The following is a 17875-nucleotide window of genomic DNA, read 5'->3' on the forward strand; positions in this document are numbered from 1 at the left end:
AGGTAGAGCCTTCAATTACCAGGCCCCCCTCCTCTGGAACAATCTACCAGTCAAGGTCCGGGAGGCAGACACCCTCTCTTCTTTTAAGAGTAGACTTAAAACTTTCCTCTTTGATAAAGCTTATAGTTAGGGCTGGCTCAGGCTTGGACCAGCCCATAGTTATGCTGCTATAGGTTTGGACTGCCGGGGGGATCTGACAGAACCAAGCTCCTCTCTCTCTCTCTCTGTCTCTCTCTGTCTCTCTCCCACTCTGTCTCTCTCCCACTCTCTCTCTCTCTCTCCCACTCTCCCTCTCTCTCTCTGTGTCTCTCTCCCTCTCTCTCTGTGTCTCTCTCCCTCTCTCTCTCTCTCTGTCTCTCTCTCTGTGTCTCTCTCCCACTCTCTCCCTCTCTCTCTCTCTCCCTCTCTCTCTGTCTCCCTCTCTCTGTTTCTCTCTATCTCTCTCTGTCTCTGTGTGTGTGTGTGTGTGTTTCTCTGTCTCTCTGTCTCTCTCTGTCTCTCTCCCACTCTGTCTCTCTCCCACTCTCTCTCTCTCTCTCCCACTCTCCCTCTCTCTCTCTGTGTCTCTCTCCCTCTCTCTCTGTGTCTCTCTCCCTCTCTCTCTCTCTGTCTCTCTCTCTGTGTCTCTCTCCCACTCTCTCCCTCTCTCTCTCTCTCCCTCTCTCTCTGTCTCCCTCTCTCTGTTTCTCTCTATCTCTCTCTGTCTCTGTGTGTGTGTGTGTGTGTTTCTCTGTCTCTCTGTCTCTCTCCCTCTCTCTCTCTGACTCTATGTCTCTCTCTCTCTCTCTCTCTCTCTCTCTCTCTCTCATATTAATGCAGCTCATTAACTCTGTATTTTCTGGTCCCATTAACATTACTAACCACATATCTTCCCGGGAGTTCTTGTGCTCCCTTGTCTTGTAGGTTCCTGGGGATCGTTGCTGCAGACCACCTGCTGCTGTGGACCTGCTCGACTGCAACAACTACTAACATCAGTCTTCCCCATAGTATCATTATTGTTGCTGCTAATGCTACTAGTAGACCTGTTGACTTCAATGTTACAATAACAATTACTACAGCCTTTATCATTACTCGCGCTAATTTATTTTTTGCTTATTTTCACACTAGTATACCACTATTATTGGCATTGTAACCATAAGTATGTATTACCTGTTGTTGTTGTTCATGTAACAAGGACATATGTTGTTCATGTAACAAGAACATATGTTGTTGTTGCTCTCTTTGCCTGTCTCTATCCTGCATCTCCTTCTATCCCATTCTCGGCCCATCCAGTCGAGGCAGATGGCTGTTCAACATGAGTCTGGTTCTGCTCGAGGTTTCTGCCTGTTAAAAGGAAGTTTTTCTGCCAATGTGCCGAATATTGCTAAGTGCTACTCATGGTGATTCATGTTGGGCCTCTCTTTAAATAACATAACAAAGAGTCGGTTTAGACCTGCTCTTTTTGTAAAGTGTCTCGAGATAACTCTAGTTATGATTTGGCGCTATACAAATAAAATTTGATTGATTGATTGATTGATCCTCTGCACAAAGTCAGATACATCAGAGTTCAAGTATCTCAGTGTCTTGTTCATGAGTGAGGATAAAAATGGATAATTAGATTAACAAACGGCTCCAAGCAGCATCTGCAGTAATGCAGGCGTACCGGACCGTCATGGTGAAGACGGAGCTGAGCCTGCAGGCAAAGCTTTCAGTTTACCAGTCTATCTACATTCCAACCCTCACCTATGGTCATGAGCTTTGGGTAGTGACCAAAAGAATGAGGTGGCGGATCCAAATGGCCGAACATGAGTTTTCTCCAAAGGGTGGCTGGGCTCAGCCTTAGAGATGGGTTATGGAGCTCAAACATCCGGGGGAGCTCGCAGTAGAGCCGCTACTCCTTTGCATCAAAAAGAGCCAGTTGAGGTAGTTCAGGCATCGGATTAATATGCCTCCTTGGCTCCTTCCTTTGGAGATTTTCCAGGCACATCCAACTATGAGGAGACCCCAGGGAACACCCAGAGCTCGCTGGATGGATTATATATCACACCTAGCTTGGGAACGCCTCGGAATCCACCAGGAGGAACTGGAAAATGTTGCTGGGGAGAGAAACGTCTGGGTCACCTTGTTGAGCTTGCTGCCACCGTGACCCAGCCCTGGAAAAGCTGAAGATAATGGATGGATGACTGGATGTGTCTACACTGAGTTGAATGGAAAAGTTGACGATGTCAGATGTTGGACCAAATAAGTTTAGAGAAGGATGTGAGGCGTGTAATATGGTGTGTGGCCGACATTTAGATGGCTGCATAGAGGACAAACTCCAGACCCATGATGAGTGAGTGAACGATGCAGCCCCTGAACTGAGACACAGCTAGTGAAATATGTTTGCTTACAACATCCACATGCCTGGTGGATTTTGGAAGTAGATCGTCTCTCTGGAAGAATTCAGATCGTTCCTAGAATAGGTTGAAAGGCAAAACTCTTGTCCGAGAAGCGTTAACACCTGGAGGACACAGTGTTTTAGTCCAGCTGGGCCTAGCATTCCGAACCATGGAATTATGCCGCAAATCATGCTCCACAGGCTGGTGGTCTGTTTATTATTATATTTTTGGTCTTTTCTCAAGTCAACAAAAATAAATAACCAAGAGCAGCATTTTCTAGTTTAATATGAACTTTTTTTTTTAACTATGTACAAAGGTTTGACAGCAAATAGCTGCTGTTTTGATCTGTGTACTTTGTACCATATGAATCTCAGTTGAGTTTTTTTCGTATGTTTGTTTTAACTTCCGAGCAACAGCATGATGACAGTAAGTCAGCCCACTGTTTACTGTTTCTTAACATAATTGGAAAAATGCCCACGACAATTATTAACTAAATGTGAACTGAGTTGTTAGCTCAGCTTTTGTCGTGGTGATTTAATTCCTGACAAAATGTGTGTGAGATATCTCGGATTTGTTCTCCTGGTTTGGTTTCCAGGAGTGCTGCATGGTAAGAACATTAAATTCTATCACTTAGAAACACTTTGATGCGTTAAATATGTTTAATTTGTACTTTTGTTTATTGTCGTATTTCAGCACAGATTGCAGCTCAGCCTTGTCGTGCTCCGAATCTGAATGGTGGCAATTTTGTCCCTGAACGAGACTCTTATTCTGAGGGAACCACACTCACTTATTCCTGTGACAGTGGACTTAAACCAGCAGTGGAGGGTTGGTGGGCTTCAAGCAAATGTCAAAACAGCACATGGTTTCCTGAGCCACAATGTATTGGTAAGTTTATCATAAATTCAGTTTGAAGATGTTTGAACTCTTTAAATTCACGGTGGGCATGAAATGTCGAGTGTTGTGCTCAATAATTAAGTCACAACTCATTTCATACGCACATCAGAAGCTTAAACTAAGCTTCCAAGATGTAAGCTTCTTAAAAACTGAATAAAACTCTGTATTGTCAACAAACCTATGGATCATTTACAGTCACAACTTTGAATCTTGGTTAAAATACAAATTAAATGTGTTGCTTAACCTGAACCAAAAAATTGTCTTTCCGAAACAACTGCATGCTTGAATTTTGACCCTTTTTATAATGACATGTATTGATACCGTGATGGTTTGAGATGGGTCTCTAAACAGCAGCAGAAATAAAAAAAACAGAAGTTTGCCTCCTAAAAGTGTAACATCGTTAGGATACTAAAAAGTTCAATTAATCCTAAAAGAACGTCAAATGAAACGTTTTCAATAAATGACTATTCACAAATAAAAACCAGCAGCAAGGGGTCATGGGTAAGTTTTAATTCCATACTCGATGTGTGGAGAAATGGACCCAGACAGCAGTCATGATAGGGATGCAAAATATTGTCAGGAGCTGGAAAAAAGGAACACGGCTTTTCAGGATTAGGTGACTGAATTGGGAAAGGTTGCTGTATATGAAAGATTGTCATATAGGAATTGTAATAGTGCGTGGGGAAAGAACATTGCTTTAATAAGTACTCAAGAGAATTGAACTACAAGTACTTCAAAGTCTTCACCTGTATTGATAATGTATTTATTTGTCATTTATTTGAGTTATTTTTATTTATTTCTACAAAACCACATTGTTGATGTATCATTTATCCCTCTTGTTCTTGGGGTTACATGGGGTGGGGAGGGAGCAATGGGGAAGCATATAATGTGTATTTGTACAGTGATTGTTTTGCATAATGAAAAAAAAAAAAAGTAAATTGTATGAAGTCTAAAAGTTTTGTTTTATTCTTTGTTCTTAAGATGAAAAAGCCTGCACTCCACTAACAATCCCCAACGCAGGACACACTGAAAACTCAAACGGTTGGTTTGAGGAGGGACACAGAATACGGATAACATGTGATGAAGGATATGAACTGAAAAACTTGGATGCCACGGCCATTTGCATAAATGGAACATGGTCCTCTGTACCGGTCTGTGAGAGTAAGTCTGTTCCTCCAGTAAACCAGATATATCTGTGTATAAATCTTACACTAATGTCAGCAACTGCAACAATCACGTCATCTTTTTATTGTTATTCATGATTTATTTTCTTAATTACAGAAAGTCTCTATGCATGTGGTGAGCCCCCTAAAATCCCCCATGCAGTCATCATTGGTCACAGGTACCAGGAGGTGTTTGCTGCTGATTCAAAAGTGCAGTATGAATGTGAAGATGGATTCACTGTAGAAGGAGCAGACAGCAAGAAATCCATCTTCTGCATGTCTGGAATCTGGACTGAAGGCCCAACGTGCAGTAAGCAGAAAATAAAAATACTATTAATTAATCGGCATTAAAGTGACTAATCTATTCTTTAACAACAATATAAATTCAATATTTTGTGTTCTTTAATCACTTTAACACCTTAATCAATAGCCTTGTCTATAGGGCCTAAGCCATAATCCATTTATCTTTCGCCCTTTTTACACTTCATTTCCGCCTCAGCACCAAAACGAAGCTCCGCTGTCTTGCAGCCTTTGCCGTTTTACATTGGACCAAGCAAAGACGTGTGCAGAAGCAAAACGTGCGCGAGGTGTAAACAAAGAGCGCCTGCCGGCTCCGCTGTTTACACAGACGCTGTTTCGCCTCTGTTACTACCTCCGATGCCGGATCAGAGGTGGAACGTCTTCGCCCAACCATTCCGCCTCCGTGCGTTTTACATAGAAGACGTAACATAACAGAGGCATAATAATCCTGCCTTGAATTGGCAGTGTAAAAGGGGCTTATCACAACGCATCATAATAGGCTAATACATAATATCAAGCAACCATAGATATATATTTAAGGTTTAGAAAAACAAGAGATCAGTTTAAAATATTCACAAATATTTAAAAAATCATGCTTTGTACACACTCAATTTCTTCACATGTATTAAATGTAATGTAATGTAACTTAGGCAGCAGACCAGGTACTGGACATGGTGGCTCTGCAGGTGGGGGACACACTACACCTGCTGGTGGAGGGAAACGGCGTGTTAGTGGTAGGTTCTGATTTGTGAAACATGTGATTGAAGAACATAAAAATGTTAATGCAATGTCAGAAATTGGGGATAAAATTGCCCCTTAAAAGGACAATACTTTTTAGAAAGCATTGTAGGCCATTTTGGACCATTTTTGAAGGAATGCATAAAAATAACTGGTGTGTCCACTGCATCTTAGAAAGAAGACATTAAAGTCTGCGGTCAAATATTCCATTGATGAACTCTTTATTTTTTTTAATTCAGTTAGAAACTGTGGAAATCCTCCCAGTGTTCCTAATGCTGATGTTGTGCTAGCTGAGCAGTGGTTTCTGAAGTACAGCTATAACAGTTTATACAAACTAGAGGGTCCAGAGACAGAATGTTTATTTCCTGAAACCTTTTTATTTTTTTTATTTCAGTTAGAAACTGTGGAAATCCTCCCAGTGTTCCTTACGGTGTGTTGCGAACTGAGCAGTGGTTTCTGAAGTACAGCTGTAGTACTTTTTACAAACTAGAGGGTCCAGAGACGGTGTTCTGTTATGACGATGGCACATGGTCAGAAGTACCCACCTGCGCAGGTAAAAACACGTCCATTAGAAAAGTCTGTTAAAGATGTTTTTGGGGAAAAAAATTAATAAGGTTTTTTCTTTGGCGCAGCTGTCTACTGTACTGTGAACACTGATGAGAATCCAGACTTAGTTAAAGTTGGAGTTCAATATATTAAAGATGGAGAGACAATGGAATTTACATGTTTGGACAAGTGGCAGTTTGATAATTATTCTGTGGGCCAGTGCACTGAAGGACGACTAACACTTTCCAGATGTAAGTAACTCTTTAAACTCTACAAGCCATTAAAATAAACATTTTACAGTCACAGATTTTTGTATTCCTTGTCAGCTTACATACAGAATGTGTGTGCTAACTATCTGCAACATAGTTTTGAAGACAGTCGAAAACACATAATCATAGTGTCCGACCATCAGATCAGTCAATTTTTATTTATATAGCACCAAATCAAAACAAAAGTTATCTCTTTACATGAGATGTACAACATCAGTGTTGGCAAGCCAATCTAAGGATTTGTCCCCAGCAATTCCACCAGAATATTATCGCATGCCAAGAGTTCCTTGAGAAGATAGATACCACTCTCATGATGTCTTAAATATAATCATCCAGCCAGCAGCTGGTTAGCCTAGCTTAGCATAACGACTGGAAACTCTTCAAGATATAATGTGTTTATTAGCTTTAAAAAAAAGGCGCAGAATTTACACAGAACAACAACAGATATCATCTTTTACCTTCTGCGCATTCTTTTTATTTGTGAAACCTGTCACCTATATTACCCACAATGCAACTCAACCTCCAACAGTTATATCTGTGATGCAGTCGTGTTTTTCAGCTAGTAGCTAATCTTGATTGAGCTAATCTAAGACTCTAGCATCAAGCAAAAAAACATATTTTCTATTTTGAGCTCATAGTCTTAGCCCCAACAGACGCTTACTCAAGCCACATCAATCAAGCAACTTATCAGATTTCCAGCATCTCCCCCATCGAGTCACAAAAGGCTTCATAAAACCCAGAATGAGGGAACAAACTCTGCTTTTATTAAGAGTGTCCCTGTTAGTTAGAATAACCTGACGCTGTGCACAATGATTCACCTCTGTGTCTCTGACTGTTTTCAGGTTGTAACAGGTTTCAAATAAGGACGGTGAGTGTTACTCCTACATCTCCTTTTTTAGGGACACTCTGAAATGTAACAACATAGTGTGAATACAAAGTGTCTCACTGGAAGCACTACTTACATCTTATAAATACTTCTGCTAAATATACATACATATATATACACTACTTATATCTCCATTGATCTTAATTGCATTTACTGTCATTGTTTCTTGTTTGTAATACTTGTGTCTTGTATCCAGAATAGTTGCTAAGGCTGTGTAACCAAGAGGAAGATTCTGTTGCCACTGGATTTGCTCATCACCCACTGAAAACAAATATCCAACCTGGAAGATGTTGACAGACAACAATGTTTTGTTTTTCTGTGACACACTGCTGGGTTTTTAAAAAAACATTTCTGGCTTTTCATATCAGTCCACAAATGCCCACATAACGTAGGGACATTTAACTCTACAAACATAACTCTACAGATAAATATGATGTATGTTTGATGAACCGGCTTAAATAAAGTCTTCAAATGTAATTCAGAAATCTTTCTTTATTTTTTGTCTTTAGTGGTCACACAACGCTGGTTATCAACTCCGTAAGTCGAGTTTCTGTGAGCGCGTTCACATTTAAGGGACGTCGTTTGCAGCGTATAAGCAATCACAAATAGGCACAAGTCTGCCGTCAGCTGATCGGCATATTTGATAAACTCTGAGCAAACTATGATATTAGAGATAAGAAGATGTTAATTCAGACTAAAATCCACTCAGCTGTAGCTGCTGAATGCAGGAAGGACAACAGACTGTGAAAATGTGTAAGTCTATAATATCACCGCTCTATCTTTAGAGCACCATTGATTATAATGACACTCATGTATTACTTTAAAGTAACAATCTGGAAACTTTTTCATGTAAATAAATGTCTGTTAAGTCTCTATCTATCGCCTAATGAGGTAACACAATGGTGACTGAGCCTATGACCCATTGATGAAAGCCTTTGCATTTCCAGTATATAGTATTATTACAGACTGGGTGTCTGTGGCGACACACGCGGAAAAAATCACAAGTGGCGCCCAGTTAGTGACGCGTTTTCCATCAGCCAGCAGTGGTTGGTCTGCCAGAGAGGGTAGGCGGAGCTAAGTGTATGCCTTACCGGGTTTTGTAAGTGTTGCGAGTAAACAGTAATCTACTATGGCTGAACAAACAAAGAAAAGATGGATGACTACAGATACAACTTCAACAAGAAGTGAAAATCCAAAGAAAAAGAAACAAACTCGACGCTCAGATGAAGGCAAACACTTACAACTGTAACAAAGGGAGCCAACCGTAGACGTTTGATCATATTGGGGAGAGAACTCTTGAATAACTGTTTATTGTCAGTTGTTGGCGCCCAAGAAGACGAAACTGAATTATTCGAGATTGTAACTTTAAGGAGCAAATAAAATTTAAAGCAGTAAGAATGCTTATTTTATATCTTACAAATACAACAAGGCTTTAGTGCTGTGATCCGTCTGTGTTGTACATGTAGGCCTATATCAGTAAAGGTCGATGAATATCTTTCATTAATATATTTCATAACATCATATTGTAAAGAGGAAGTGTTTTTCCGGTCTCTCTCCCTCCTTCTTCTCACCATCTTCTCTCAAAGCTCCTAAATCAAGAGAGCTGATTGGTCTGAGGGTGGAGACTAGTACAGGTCGAGCACATTGTTACAAACCAAAACCTTTTGAGAGACATGTTGTTGAGACTTTACATAAATTACAACTTAAGGCCTCAGTGAAACTTGTTCTGTATTTCAAGTCTGCGAGGAGTCACTTTTTCATTTTCAGTTCATTTAGTTTGTAAAGCACACATTTAATCCAAACACATTTTAAAATAGATTAGACTGTTTGTGTTACATGAACCAAAGACTGAAACACTGGAACCAGAAAATTGTTCTTTTACTTGATCAGTTACTACATGACTAAACAATTTATCCAAATTGTCATCAATTATTTTTCTGCCAATCAATTGATCCCCTACAACAGCGGTTCCCAACCTTTTCCGAGCTCACTTGAAAATCTCCAAAATGTTTGCGGCCCACATCCGACCGCGAACAACACGTTTACGGTCGGATGTGGAGCGTTCTCAGAGCCCTTGGATAAAAGGAGCTGTCATCATCACCACGCAGAAATCAGAAACTGAGTGGGCTCTGTGCAATAGGCTAATTAACCAATAATTGATACAAATTAAATAACGGTATCATTCAACGATGAAGAAATGCATTCTCATACATAATGATAGGCCTAATACGATAAAGAACACAATGAAAGGAGTTTTTAAATGTTTTGAGTATTAAATCTTTAAAATGTTTTTAAAAATCATTTTGTATTAAAATGTTTATTTATTTATTTTAAATAGTTACATTTTTTGCAAATGCTCTGGCAGCCTGCCTGCAATACCCGCAGCACACAGGTTGGGAATGGCTGCCCTAGAAAACACATTGTTTTGGCTCTTATAAAAATACAACACAAAAGGCAAACACGTAAAACACAACTAATTCTGTGCCACCAAAAAACTCAAACTGCAACCGAGTGTTTGTAACATTTCATGTGTGTTTTCATCTCGTTTCTGTTGGTACACAATGTCCCTTCACATATCCTTTTCAGTTTCAACAATGATTTTAGATTTAAAGAAGAAATTTGCCCCTGGAAAAAGCCAAAGCTGGTGTTCACAAGCAGCTCGTGGTTTCACCCATTCTACATTCCTACAACACCCAGCATGCATTGCGCCCCTCCCTCTGAAAGGAACAGCCCAGCGAGGACATTGATCGCTGCACACAATGGCTCAGAGCGGTACAGAATCCGAAATATGATGAGAATATACCGGTGGTTTGTCTTCAGGTCTGCAGTCTACATTTCAAAGCTGAAGATTTTGAACGAGACATGACATCGGAGGCGGGCGTCCTAGATTGAGGAAGTGTAGTTTAGCAAATCCTGGCCTCCGCTAGAAGGTGTTTTCAGGACCCATTGGAGAAGCAGATAGCATCCTCCAAAGGCACAGAGCCAAATTTCGGCAAACTGGCCCTTTAAGGTGATGTTTTACGTGTGTCTTCTAAAGTAATAAATAGTAAGTAAAAATCCTTATTTTTTTTCCTTTTTTAAAATATCACATAAATTGTTTTATTTTGGCGGGAATAAGATATGAAGTTCCTGTAAAATCAAGCCGGACTTTTCAAGAGATAATCATGTGCATCACTGGATTCAAAGTAAATCAAGAGCAGGTGTTTACTTTTGTCTTAAATGTAATCACTTGACATGGAAACAAACACTGCAGCTTCATATTTTCTTTTCAAACACTTTAAATAACTGGATTTTTTTATCTAATGGGCCGAGTTTTCGGCTGGGAGCATCAGTGTGAGTGATCAGAGTTGGAGATGTTCTGCACAGATGAAGCTGAATCCAGCCCCAGCAGCGTGCCCAGGTAGGACTGCTCTCGGGGGTCCAGCATTTGATCTGGCCTCACAGGGTGCACAATGTTGGCAGGCTGGGGGGTTAGGGTGTACTTTTCCAAGAAGGCCAGGTCTGAAGACGCCTGGTACCCAGAGTTCTGCTGCTGTCCTTGAGCCTGCATGCTAACAACGCTGTGAGTCTGGGAGGAGAGAGTCGAGGCTCTGTGAGCGCTCAAACTGCTCTGTGCTGCTGCTGCCATCTGCACGGGAACCAAAGTGACGGGCACGCACACATTCGCAGGAGGAGGGCTGCTTTGCAGGCCTGACTTAGATTCAGCACTGTATGCCTTTGAGGGCTCCTCAAAGGGTACGGAGACTATTTTGTCCTCGCTGATTGTGCTGATTGGCTGCTCATTAAACCGGGCGCTGTGCACGTGGTCCACATGGTACTTGAGCTTATCTTTCCTTTTGAAGGTGGCGCTGCAGTGCGGGCAGTTAAAAGGACGAGCGTCTGAGTGAATCACCATGTGCTTCGTCAACGTCTTCTTGATCCGAAACGTCTGGTTGCACTCGGGACATCTGTGGGGTTTCTCACCTGTCACGTGAGCACAAGACAACATCAGTGTTAGAGCTAGTGCGGTCACAATTGGCCCAAAATGACGTTTGATTATTCCTTCTAAAAAAAACACATAGGTTCGAACCATTTGCAATATGTCCACAAGAGGACATACCAATACAACGAGAGACAAACTTATTTGGAAAGATATATTTATATAAACATAAACTTGCCTTTTAAAAAGATCAACATAACATTATTTGTCTGCTATGCTGGCGGTGAGAATCTTTCTCCAGCTGGGCTCGGCATTCAAATTCATTCATTTGGTTATATATCCTAATTTAGAATATTTAGTGACAGCCCGAGTTAGAGCATCAAAAATTCATACTTGCTGTGAACAATAATAGTTTCGATGAACCCCACCTGAGGTCATTGAATGTCTAATCATCACTGTAAACTTCAAATGTGCAGTGGAAGAATGGTGAGCTTGACAAGTGTGGGATGGGGCAAAAAAAATGGTCAATAGAGAAAAAACAAACAAAGCGTTATTTTCTGAGAGTGGTGTGTTTTCTCAACTCTTTGTGAAGCGAGTGCAGCGTGTTTCCATACACTACTAACACCTGCAGCAGGACAAGGAGCTGAGCATTTACGCTGCCCTGAGTGCTGCATGGTTTGTCTGGTCCCTGACAGTTTATGCTGTTTAATGTTTAACATAGGGTGATATACTGCACCTGTCCCTGCAACTGTATACCAGCTACCCAATCAAATACCTCAACCACTACATCCTACATGTAAGTGCTGCTGCAACAACATAAGGGAGGGGAAATTAACAGTGTCTGTGCCTGATTGTCCCACACATGGGTGGATTTGTTCTCTCTGCCTACCTGCTTCGGCTTTCCCAAGTACTTCACCTTGTGCCTACATTTTTACTTTCACAGATATTCCATTTCATAGCAACCAGACGCATCCAAAGCATTTCCGCAGACAAACATGCATGCATGCATTTCCAAGCAAACATATCAATTAACGTCTTTGTTTTCTTACCTGAGTGCGTCCTGAAGTGCATTTCTAGACTGGACTTTCCTTTGAATTCTTTCTTGCAAACCTCACACTGGTGTACAGCGGTTTTATACCTGAGAGCAAATTCCTCATTAGCAGAGAAAAAACAAGAACAAGAGCCAAACTCGCAAATTTTATATTAACATACTTCTGCCAAACTTTCTCTCCCAGATGAATGCTTTTGTAGTGGACTGTTAGATGATCGTGGCGCCGGAAGCACTTCCCACATTCTTCACATTGGTGAGCCTTCTCACCTGTAATGGCCATGGGATAAGTTAAGTTAATACTGACTGGAGACGGGAAAAGGTAACAGCATTTCTCACTGTACTTTATTGTAACAAGTTGCAACAAAAGAAAAGGCCACAAGAATCCCTTTGCTGCTTGCCTACCAGAGTGTATTTTCTGATGTTTGGTCAGGTGATCGTGGCGTATGAAGGTTTTCCCACACTCATCACACTCGTAGCGTTTGTCGTCATGGTGGACTCTGAGGTGGAGCCTGTCCGAGGAACAGTTAGCTCATTATCTGCTCATTATTTAACCTTGAAAACTGCAAAAAACACCTGCACTCTTTCAGATCTCACTGGTCTCACCTGTAGGAGCTGCCATGACGGAAACTCTGTCCACAGATACTACAGAGGTGAGGCTTCTCCCCACTGTGGATCCTCATGTGCTCTCTCAATGTCGTCCTATAACAAGAAAAACTCGCTCTCTATAATGCGGCACAGAACTGCGCATGATGTTCAGCAGCTAAGCATGCAAAACAAAGTTTAAATATGCTTTAAATATACAGACACAGGCCAGAGCAACATGGTGCGGATAAAGACAGGACAGTGTCAGCGTACCTTTCTCTGACAGACTTCCCACAAACAAAGCAGGTCCACTTTCTTTTGCCTCCATGTGTACACTCGATGTGCCTCTTCCTGTTGCCTGTGTCATTAAACTGTCGGCCACAGATCTCACAGGGGAAAGGTCCTGAAAATAAGAAAGGATTCTAAGAATTTTATCAAATGCATTGATTGTTCCAGAAAGAGGCTACTGTGATCCATAAAGAGATATCACCGTTGCAGCACTGACCTCATTTTAGGGTTTAAATGACAGCTTCACCATTCAATTTAGGTTTAACACATGCAAAAATGACGCATATTTTATCTTAAAAATTTCCCAAATTTAACACCGATGTTAAAAAAAGCTTAAGAGTGAGTTTTTACTGTGCAAATCTCACCTAAGTGGAACTTTTCTTGATGCTTGAGCCTGGCAAACCTGGACTTGAAGTATTCGTCACAGAAGGAGCATTTAAAAGGCCGGTCTTGCGTGTGCAGGATCATGTGCTCCTGCAGGTGAGGCCTGCGGCTGAAGGTCTTCAGACAAATCTAGTACAAATGGTTTTTAAAAAAATTAAGTGTTCTATGTCTTTACCTAAGATCAGCTTACATCATCAGGCATAAACACAAACTGTTAACACATTCTTACAGCACATTTCCAGCCCTCGCTCTTCCTCTTCCTCTTGGTAAGAAACTCTTGGATGTTGTCTGGATGAAACCTGGAAGGAGAATAAGGACAATCCAGGACAATAAGTATTTTTCCAAATGTCACAAGACTACAACTACTGTGCTACTATCACCCCTTTTTACTGATATTGCCATTTTAAATACCTATACTACTGTACAGACAATATTACTGAAAAACTAACAATAAAAATATATATTTCAGATAATTATTTTCCTTTGTCCAATATTTGTCTTTATGGCCAGTTTGCTGCAAAACAGATGACATGACTTCTCACTTGCTTCAGTTAAACTTTTTTTTGCGCTAATAAGAAAATGTTAGCATGCTAAACATTAAAGTAATAATCTCGAAGATTTTCATATAAATAAATGTCTGTTAAGTCTTTATCTATTGCCTAATGAGGTAACACAATGGTGATTGAGCCTACGGCCCACTGATGACAGACTGGGCGTCTGTGGCGACATTCACGGAAAAAATCACAAGCGGCGCCCAGTTAGTGACGCGTTTTCCATCAGCCAGCAGTGGTTGGTCTGCCAGAGAGGGTAGGCGGAGCTAAGCGGCTGCTTTTCTCTGCAAGTGTTGCGAGTAAACAGTAATCTACTATGGCTGAACAAACAAAGAAAAGATGGATGACTACAGATACAACTTCAACAAGAAGTGAAAATCCAAAGAAAAAGAAACAAACTCGACGCTCAGATGAAGGAAACAGTCTGAAAAGGAAAGCGACCGTCAGCCAGGAAAATCAAGAGTTACAACCGGAGCCAACCGTGGATGTCACACATGCGACACTGTCTGGATATCTGGGAAGTGTGCTCCCGCAATTACTGTTTGTATGTGCTACCAAAGAGAACGAAACTGAGATCCTCGAGATTACAACCTTAAACAAAGATGGTTAACATGGTAAATAATAAACCTGCTAAAAAAAGCAGTTGTATGTTAACATTTTTACCGTGAGCATGTCTGCATGTTGACAAACAGACATTTTCTAGTTTGTATAAAGTGAATTTAGTTTTGGGGGAAAACTCTTCAAACACCTGAACAGTGTACAACTTCATAAAACGTGTTCTAAAGCGTAGCTATGTTTCCAAAATTGAAAACTTTTAAACTTGAACATTTTTGTACGTTAACAAGTCAAATAAACAGTATTAGATATGGCTGTGTAATGATCAGGATTGTTAGATAGCAACATGATAAATTTAGCTTACTTGGAACATTTTATTATCTAAACAACTTGTAATATATGAATAAGTGGGAACTTAAAAAAACAGAGAAATAAACAAGGTAAACTGTATTTAGTTCAGATGATCCAAGTAGATTTTTTTTGCTGTCTTTGAATATTTAATATCATTGTGTTGGCATGACTGGCTTTGTGGGCCAGCGGTGAACTTAAAAACCAAACTAAAACAAATAAATATAATGAAGAGTGACTGTTCAGGGCAATAACGAGAATCTCACCTCCTCACGTGCTTGGCCAGAGTTTTCTTGCTGGCGTGGAGTTTGCTACAGAAGGGACATTTGTGCTCCTTCTTCTGGAAGGGAGCGTCGCTGGCGTGCTTCTTCTTGTGCACCGTCAGGTTCGACTTGGTGGAGTAGCGCTGGAGACAGACGTCACACTGGAAGGGTTTCTCTCCTGTGTGGACTCTGGTGTGACTCTCATACTTCCCTAATGAAGCAGATAAGATGTATCAGTTCATATATTGTGTCAGTAAGACATTTTGAATTCATAAATATGTCACTGCTGCTGCTGCTGCTGCTGCTGTCTGTGAAACAATACAGAAAAAGCCTGCATTTCTTAGTGTGAAGTGTGTGGAAGCATTATAAGTACATGAACCTTGAGCTACAGCTACTTAATTTTTTATGGAGACAATCTGTAGGTATAACTTCTCAATCTGCTATGCTAGGCTAAGTTATATTACAACTGCTCCTCATAACAAACACTACAGACACCATTACTGCAAAAGATAACTTTAATCATCAGTCTCTGGCTCCCACCTGCACGGTCGAACGTCTTGTCACATTTGGGGCACTTGAGAGTCTTCTTGCTGGAGGTCTGGATGATGACTGGAGCCAGACCTTCAGGGTACACAGCACTCTGCGTAGAGCTTCCTGCGGCCGACACGTTCACTTCCGCCTCTCTAATAGCATGTTGCTCTGCTCTTTCTACATCTGAACCGTGCTGAACTGCACTCTTGTCTGCTGGGAAATCCTCAGCATCTTTCCTCCGAGCCACCACATCTTCACCAATGTCCCCTTCCTCTTCCTGCTCCTCCTCGTCCACTATGTCGTCCCTTTGAGGTGGTTTACATGTCTCCAGTTTGTGCGCTTGGTGTTCTACAACAACCTTGCCTGCTTCTTTTACTCTTTCTTTATCTTGCTCTTTAGCTGACACGCTCCTAAATTTTTCCTCAGAGGCGTACTCCACATTGTCTCTCTGGTACTTGGTGGGTGTTCTCCTCCTGCGAGCTGACCTCCGCGTGGTCTTCTCTGTCTCACTTGAGGTTTTCTCCGGTACATCAGTGTGACTCTCCTCCAAGTTTTTCTGCAGGGAGTTTTCAGCGCTAAAGGGGCGACTGGATGGGCTCTGGAAGTCTATTTCACTGGCTGGCGAGTCACTTGGGGTCATTTCCACCTCAGGGGACCCTCTTATCTCATCCTGCGCCTGGATCACACTTACTGGGTTGCTGTATCCCTCTTCACACAGCAGCTTCAGTATATCCATCATGTCCAGGAATCGGGCTGCTTCTGTCAGAGCCGGGAGCTCCGTCTCTGCAATGACACACTCAGAGGTGTACAAGAGACCAAGCAGGTGCTGGAAAACAGAGTCCTCCACATGGTCCAGAGTCACATGCGCTGTAGCAGGGTTCTTGGAAAGCTCAGCGTGGAAGTAGCTGCTCCCGTGGGCCAACACCACCTTGTGGGCGCTGTAGAGCCTCCCACCCACAGACACAGACACATCACAGAACCTCTGCCTGGTCCGGTCCTCGTTCAAGAACTTGAGGAGGTTGTGACTGTGTTGAGGCATAGCCAGGTGCCTGATTTGAGAGGTGGACTCTGGAACAGACTTTGGTGGTGGGGCGCTGGTTCCCAGCACAGGGCCCTGCTCTGTTGCACACTCATTGCTGGCACCGACCTGCCTGCTGCGTTTGGTGCGCAGAGGATTACAAGGCTTTTTCTTCATTGGTGTGTCTGTGGGGCCACCATGAATCACTCCTGTAAACCAGAGAAAGAGAAGCAGTGCTCAGATTTACCTGCACTGGTGCAAACCCTCACAAGTGATGGATATATATTTAGATTTGATAAACAAGAGGGTAAGAAAATATGATTAGCATGGAACTATGCTAACTTTCACAACACAACACAACAACGGTATTATTTGCATAAGGCTGACATGAAGGGGACATCGTGGTGAAAAGTTATCACAAATGGGAAAACTGTACACGAAAAGATGCATAATAGCAGTTTATTGCTAACGTTTGAGGTACATATCCCATTTATTAATACAAAGCAGAACGAATATGCCGTTGTTATCAACGCTGTATCTAATAGACAGCATTGCCAGTTAAATTAAGCTAGCAACCGTGATGCTATGCTGCAATCGGGACGGCCAAGACGGTTGTAACTGCAAATTCGCTCTCCACCTCAAGGACCCCTACAATAATGTTATCAGTCTGACGGGCGGGCCCCCCTCCGAGGAGAGTGTTGACAAACGACCCTTACTGCAACCTTGTCGGTTAACGTTTATATCAAGACGCTATTTAAATTATCTTACCTTACAGGCACGTGCCGCGTTTAAAGGCACAAAACTCTCCAGCTGACATGCGTAATTATGAATATAGACGAAGGAATAATAATTTCCTAAATATTTGTTACGCCCCACCTCATCACCCTACCGCAAACGTCGGACACCGTAACAAACCGCTCGCCCATTGGCTGCTTTAGCTTTTGTCCTCTAAAGGTCTTGTTTAGCGAATTAGAGGCGGAAACAAATTATAATATTGAAGTAATGTCGACACAAATATAAACTTTAAATATATTTGTCAGGAAATTATGTCTGTAACCCACGAAAAGTCAAATTAAACGAAGAGGACGTGTTCTCGTGCAATACCAAGATTCACGCGAGGTTTCATGAGACCTGGGTAACATGGGTAATGTAGTATGAAAACCAACAGAATAATTTTAACAGTGTCTACCAAAAAGTTCAATATCTCGGTATTTTTCAGTGATGCAAGGCAA

General features: G+C 41.6%; 2 protein-coding genes across 2 annotated transcripts; one reads left to right on the plus strand and one right to left on the minus strand.

Annotated features, from left to right (window-relative positions):
• Positions 1–2906: 2906 nt before the first annotated feature.
• Positions 2907–7116, plus strand: LOC138611202 (complement factor H-related protein 1-like). The gene is made up of 6 exons (XM_069684176.1): positions 2907–2964; positions 3051–3242; positions 4233–4412; positions 4533–4724; positions 5847–5982; positions 7110–7116. Exons 1-6 carry the CDS (start codon positions 2907–2909, stop codon positions 7114–7116), a joined length of 765 nt encoding a protein of 254 aa, XP_069540277.1.
• Positions 7117–8442: 1326 nt separating this feature from the next.
• zbtb41 (zinc finger and BTB domain containing 41) lies at positions 8443–17508 on the minus strand. Its single transcript, XM_069684813.1, has 11 exons — positions 17412–17508; positions 15635–16852; positions 15098–15305; positions 13607–13676; positions 13359–13506; positions 12979–13108; positions 12727–12822; positions 12526–12632; positions 12285–12390; positions 12122–12210; positions 8443–11116 (listed from the first exon to the last, which is right to left on the minus strand). The coding sequence occupies exons 2-11, from the start codon at positions 16818–16820 to the stop codon at positions 10482–10484; spliced, it is 2775 nt and encodes a 924-aa protein (XP_069540914.1). The 5' UTR covers positions 16821–16852; positions 17412–17508; the 3' UTR covers positions 8443–10481.
• Positions 17509–17875: the final 367 nt, after the last annotated feature.

Source organism: Semicossyphus pulcher, unplaced genomic scaffold (assembly GCF_022749685.1).
Source record: "Semicossyphus pulcher isolate SPU_LCO1_2020_fin unplaced genomic scaffold, fSemPul1.0.p SCAF_7, whole genome shotgun sequence".
NCBI classification, from domain to species: Eukaryota; Metazoa; Chordata; class Actinopteri; order Labriformes; family Labridae; genus Semicossyphus; species Semicossyphus pulcher.

What these genes read in the sequence shown, in the direction of transcription:
- zbtb41 (XM_069684813.1), bottom strand. Translation starts at nt 16,820, where the DNA reads ATGAAGAAAAAGCCTTGTAATCCTCTGCGCACCAAACGCAGCAGGCAG. An exon ending in CTGGCCAAGCACGTGAGGAG is followed by an intron (nt 13,677 to 15,097) that starts GTGAGATTCTCG and finishes TTCTCCTTCCAG; the next exon opens with GTTTCATCCAGACAACATCC. An exon ending in TCAAGAAAAGTTCCACTTAG is followed by an intron (nt 13,109 to 13,358) that starts GTGAGATTTGCA and finishes TCTTATTTTCAG; the next exon opens with GACCTTTCCCCTGTGAGATC.
- LOC138611202 (XM_069684176.1), top strand. Translation starts at nt 2,907, where the DNA reads ATGTGTGTGAGATATCTCGGATTTGTTCTCCTGGTTTGGTTTCCAGGA. An exon ending in CTCTGTACCGGTCTGTGAGA is followed by an intron (nt 4,413 to 4,532) that starts GTAAGTCTGTTC and finishes TCTTAATTACAG; the next exon opens with AAAGTCTCTATGCATGTGGT. An exon ending in GACTGAAGGCCCAACGTGCA is followed by an intron (nt 4,725 to 5,846) that starts GTAAGCAGAAAA and finishes TTTTTATTTCAG; the next exon opens with TTAGAAACTGTGGAAATCCT.